This window comes from Electrona antarctica (assembly GCF_951216825.1).
Source record: "Electrona antarctica genome assembly, chromosome: 1".
Classification (NCBI taxonomy): Eukaryota; Metazoa; Chordata; class Actinopteri; order Myctophiformes; family Myctophidae; genus Electrona; species Electrona antarctica.
In genome coordinates this window covers 32,261,178-32,267,177 of record NC_136806.1, presented here as the reverse complement: position 1 = coordinate 32,267,177, position 6,000 = coordinate 32,261,178, and the positions used below count along the sequence as shown (strand labels likewise).

At 41.6% G+C, this 6,000-nt stretch overlaps 1 protein-coding gene across 1 annotated transcript in view; it reads right to left on the bottom strand.

The window, feature by feature from the left end:
• Window positions 1–648: 648 nt before the first annotated feature.
• The window catches only part of LOC306922494 (ATPase family gene 2 protein homolog A-like), a 32,494-nt gene continuing 27,142 nt past the window's right edge, over window positions 649–6,000 (bottom strand). Inside the window, exon 3 of the mRNA XM_079500143.1 lies at window positions 649–2,387. Within this exon, the coding sequence (XP_079356269.1) occupies window positions 2,208–2,387 (180 nt within the window). The 3' untranslated portion in view covers window positions 649–2,207. The remainder of the gene's footprint in view (window positions 2,388–6,000) is intronic.

Sequence of the window (6,000 nt, the reverse complement as noted above, 5' to 3'; positions counted from 1 at the left end):
GATGATCATTAGTTGTCAATCAATGATTGCAAGATTCAAATAAACACAACAGTATCACATTAGCCTATGTGAATAATGTATTTATTAGGGCTACACAAATTATTTTTTTTCAATAGGAACACAAGGATTTTGCCAATAAAATAGTGTTTTAGGCTAGGGATTTGGAGAGCACGAGAACCTCTAAATCAGTGGTTTTCAACCAGTGGTCCAGGGACCACCAGTGGTCCTTGAGGGTCCCGGGTTGGTAACCAAATTAACCCTTATTATATCTTTAACTCTTGAGAGAGTAAAATTAAACCACATTTTACTCTCTCAAGAGTTAAACATCTGCATTACTTGCTTAATTTGCAGTCATCATCTTTAAAGAAGCGCATGGTCTGTGGCTCAAATGCAGAATAAATGACAGTGGATGGTTTACTTAGAGTTCTCAACAGGCCTGAAAATTAGGGCCCGGCCCTAACTGGGCCCTAACTGATCAGGCCCGGGCCCGGCCCGGAACGACCAATTAGCAGATTTTAGGCCCGACCCGGCCCTAAAACGTTGGGTCGGCCTGAGTCAGGTTGTGGCAGAATTGAATAACTACACAAAGTAAAAGTGAAAGGCCAGTCAGCACCATCTTCATAATAGATAATACACAAACAGACAGAACAGAACTATTATTTTTATTATTATTAAAAAAGACAATATTTTTCATGGAGCCCGAGGCCCGGCCCGGGCTTAATATGTATTAGCATACATATTAGGCCCTAATGGGTCCATTTGCACACTCTCAGAGTTAAACTAACAGTGATTTTACAATATCAATTGGGGGTCCCAGAGATAGAAATGCCATTAAATGGGGGTCCATAGACTAATGCATGTCAAACTGGGCGTCCTTGAAATGTAACGGTTTTTGAGAATCACTGCTAGAGCCGTCAAAATCTTCTCTTATGGGGGTGACTGGCATATCTTTTCAAATGGGGGTCCGCAGGCTAATTAGTGTCAATGTGGGGGTCCTCGACATGAAAAATGTTTGGGAACCATGCACTGCTTTAAACCACAGCCAACATTTTTCATTTTGCTGGTGTATACTCTCTATATCCGGAGGCTAAAATGTATAATCTTATGAGAGATGCAGCATTATCCTTAACTGCCAACAGCATTTCTTTCCTGTAACTTCTAAGCTATACATTTTCTTCACACACACACACACACACACACACGCACGCACGCACACACGCACACAAATGAGATGGGGGGGGGGGGTCTGCAGCTATATATATATATATATATATATATATCAAAAAGGGAAAAACCTTCCACTGCATCAACTTATTTATTAGCACGACACGTTTCGCCGTGAGCTTCGTCAGGTGCTATACAGAGGTGTGAATGTGTCAAGTATATATAGGGACATTCATTATACAGATCCACCCCCCCGGGTGTGGCATCAATGATTCAATTAATTTTCATATATGGGAGGGGCAGACTAGACACATGAACAAACAGATCAAAATGAAACCTCAAAAAATAGGGCAGAGTGCTATTACCACTTTATTAAGCCTTTATTATTGATGTGATTGCCCTAATTGTGATTATTTTACCTGACCTATTCCATATTTTCCCTAGGATGAGGCCCATGACATTTTATCTGTTTTAAATCTTTATATTGTGTATTGGCACTGTTGTGGTGGGTTTTTTATTGTTGTTTTATACATCTGCTATATATATTTATATTGTCATATCTTTGTATATGGAAAGAGATGTATTTATTTTTCAAATGAGGTTTCATTTTGATCTGTTTGTTCATGTGTCTAGTCTGCCCCTCCCATATATGAAAATTAATTGAATCATTGATGCCACACCCGGGGGGGTGGATCTGTATAATGAATGTCCCTATATATACTTGACACATTCACACCTCTGTATAGCACCTGACGAAGCTCACGGCGAAACGCGTCGTGCTAATAAATAAGTTGATGCAGTAAGTTGTCCGTCTTTGTTCCCTGGAGTGTGAAGTCCCTTCCTTGGAAGGTTTTTCCCTTTTTGATGTCTATGCCTGCTAACTAGACTTGCACCTCCCACGGGTCTTGTTGGATGTGCAGGAGTCCTTATATATATATATATATATATATATATATATATATATATATATATATATATATATACAGACACACACATTTCTGTTTATTTAGCAGTCATCATGATGATGATGATAATGATGATCATCAAACGACGAACAGCCCAGTGCGCTGCTGCTGGTAGTTGACATATAGCTGGAGGAGAGAGTCTGGGATGCGTGGCTGGATGGCGGTCAGGGCGCTCCCAAAGTGTCTGGCACTGATGTGCTGGGCTTTGATGTCCTCCTGCAGGGCCATGAGGCCAGCCTCTCTGCATACTGCCGTTATCTGGGACAGGAAACAGATGCCCACAGGTCACTGGTGGACACTGGAACTAAGAACATTTTCTTTGAGTACAATTGAGTGTTTGTGTGTGTGTGTGTGTGTGTGTGTGTGTGTGTGTGTTTTGCCAGGCGCTTGGACTACATTTGCTACTATACCTCTAGTAGCCATGACCGTATATAGTGCACACTTTTTCATGATTGGCTGCCTCGTCTCTAGGCTGCCTCTAAGCCAATGGGAGACTTACCCATAAAGCCCATACTCTGAACGGCGCAATGTGAAGCTGTGGCACACACACTGATTATACTGTATATTTTCATGACCGATTTTATTGAGTTACGTCATTCTTGTTTTTGTACTTTGTTGATGTCCATATTTTGACTTCTTTGTGTTTTTACGTAATTATCGCCCTACGTGATCATACTACAGTGTCAGTATGACGATGTACAGTAGTATGTGTTGCTACTTTTGTATTTGAATCCTGCAAAGTAACAGTATTTTTGTTTAGTATCTATGTACCTTCGCTGTAGTAGACCTATGTAATATGGACTTTCACTCCACTACAGTTCAAAGCGCTATTTCAAATACTGTGAAAATAGTAGATTTACAGAGCGTGTAGATCTGCTATTTTTATGTTTTTTGTACTTTGTAATTTTGAATACGTAAGTATTGCCCACATGGACCAGTTTCTCTCTCTCTCTCTCTCTCTCTCTCTCTCTCTCTCTCTCTCTCTCTGGAGATAAATAAATAACACAAGCCGCCTTCCTTGTGTGTTTGTAATGTTAGTTAAAGCCACTCTGGATTAGGAGCATCAGCTGATTAACTCATGTGTAACATTTGAATACAGTTTTGGCATGTTTTGCTGTATTTAGAAAAAGGAAAACTGAGGGCCATGCAACACGACTCCAGCTGGAATCCAAACAGGGATTTTGGTATTATGTAGCCTAGTTGACACACACATTCAGCGCATCTACCGCCAGGGGTGGACAGCAACTATGTACAGTTACTTGTCTCGACTCGAGTACTGTGTGTATTATTTTTAATGATTTTCACTCCAATACATTTCAGAGACAAATATTGCACTTTTGACTCCACTGCATTTCTAGGACGTACAAAAAGTGCATTATGAATTTACCACTTATTTTAAAATTATAGTGAGAATATCTGAGCTTGTAGACATGACATTTTCAGTATTATTGATATTTGATGAAAACTTCTGGAAAAGTTTTGAATTGTTTTGGGGAAGAAAAAGCTAAATGTAGGCCTACTTAATTGTAATTTGTACCTTTGAATACTTTCTCCTGTACTTTTCAAGTACACATTTGACAGAGCAGCTTCCACTTGCACTCAAGTAATATTTCACCATGAGGAGTATCTAGATACTTTGACTCAAGTACTGCATGGGCCGAGTACTTTGTCCACCACTGTCTACCGGTGTGCCCTGGTAAACACAATACTAGGCCGTTCCTGGTGGTGTGGGCAGCTGGTGCCAGTATCACTTTTGTTGCCAAGGAACCGAGTCAGTCTGGATAGCGGGGCAGCCGCCAAATGCCTAACATATAAGAGATGTGAGCATAGTGTGCCCCTCTCACACATGGCCTCCTTCCTACAATAGCAGACTTATGCAACGGTGCCACGGAGAGGAGTGGTGTGTGCAGTGCTCTGCAGTGCCGTGCTCTGCAGCGCAGCATGCGTGTTTGTGACCTTTGGGAGAGATTCTGCGCACGCCAGGGGAGTGAGTCACTTCCGAATTGGTGGTGATAGCTGATGAAGGCCAGGCGCCTTTTCCCAGCAGCGCCACTCTCCCCCCCTCCCCCTCTCTAGAACTCCCGCTTTGTTGTTGGGCATGCTCTTCACTCGCGCTGTGCGCAGACAGGCGCAGGGAGGGCCATGAGCTTATGCAACTGCCTCCAAAAAGAGGCCAAGTGGAACCTATCTGTTTTTAACGTCGCTGATAATGTCGGGGTGCTGTAAGAGGTTAGAAGGACAACATGGAGTCCTGTGATGCAGATTGTTAGATGTAATAAAGAGTTCGACATGCACTGTAGCCATGGTATAGTAGTCCCATGGCTATATGTAGCCCAGTTGTGTGGACCACAATGCATTCTCACATTATCACGGCAATGACAACTTAACAAAGGGAACATCATTTCATATACTGAGTTGAGAGCCACTGGTATATAATATGCATGCTATTCATTGAAAAATAAATATAAAAAATGCTTTAAAGTGCTCCAACTGACCAACTCGGCATATGTAGATATAGCACTAATTGTTAAACTGTTCATGAGGTCATTCTTTATCCCCCCCCCCCCCCCCAATCATAAGACATTAATATCTCTCAAAATGTGGGCACATTTTCAGATTTGAACAGAATTACAGCCAAAAAGTAGCAGCATGCAGGGTTGTGTCTGGGGAGATGTTATGCAGACCTTCAGCTTAAAGCCTATAATTCGTGCGACGCGCGACACCGCCATCGAGACAAAGTATGAACCGGTTAAAGGACCACTTCACCACTTTTCAACCTATCTTCATATAATTGGTCCTCACTAATGTTCATGATAAAATGCCACAATTGTTTTGTACTCGGTCTGTGTCTCATAGGAGGGCTGTGGGCAGTTCAGAAACCCGTCCACCAGTGACATCATCGATGGGGAATCCAAGGTAATAGAAACTGCAGGCTTTCTCTTCCTGAAAAGTTGCAATTCGATAGTGGAAGCCTAGCATCATTCTCACGATAATACAAATCTAAATATTAAAAAAATATATATATTGTTTAAAAAAAAATCTGCCTAATGATGATGTCACAGGTTTCTGAACTGACCACAGACTGAGTAGAAAATAATGGTGCTATTTTATCATGATCATTAGTGAGGACCAATTAGGCTATATGAAGATAGGTTGAAAAGTGGTGAAATGGTCCTTTAACCGTTGACAGCAGGTGACGGCGGCGCCACTCCTTCCGAGGACCGGCGAGCAGATTATTACGGGAAGCGAGCGAGCAGAGTTGCTGGCCCGGTGGAGCGTGCCAATTGGCTGAGCCAGCTAGCACGCACAGCGAGGACAGGTGTTCTGCACATGTCAGGATGTGAGCCTTTCTTTCCCCCGGCACTGCTCCTTCTTCTGTTACAACTAGTGTTGATTTGGACGGCAACATTTAGATTTTAGTTTTAGTCATAGTCTCTCATGAATAGTTTATTTGGTTTTAGTCACATTTTAGTCACCTGAAATGTGTTACAGTTACAGTTGATTTAGTTGGCCAAAATGTAATTTGGCGGGTCCTGATGCCGTCGTAATGGCTGATTTTACATTTGCTGAAAATAGCAGATCTACAAGCTCACAACTTTGTGTTGTGTGTTGTGAACTTTCAGCATGCAACCAAGTGTAAAAAGACTGTCTTTTACTTATACTGGATCTCTTGTCCACTAGTCCCTTCCGAACATTTTAGTCTAGTTTTTATTTGTTGACGAAATTGTCAATATATTTAGTCTTAGTTTTAGTCATCATAGCTTAGTTTTCATTTAGTTTCCTTCAGTGAAAAAAGGTAGTCGACGAACATGTTTCGTCATAGTATTAGTCGACGAAACACTGGCATTTCAAGTGGAGTGAACAACATGAT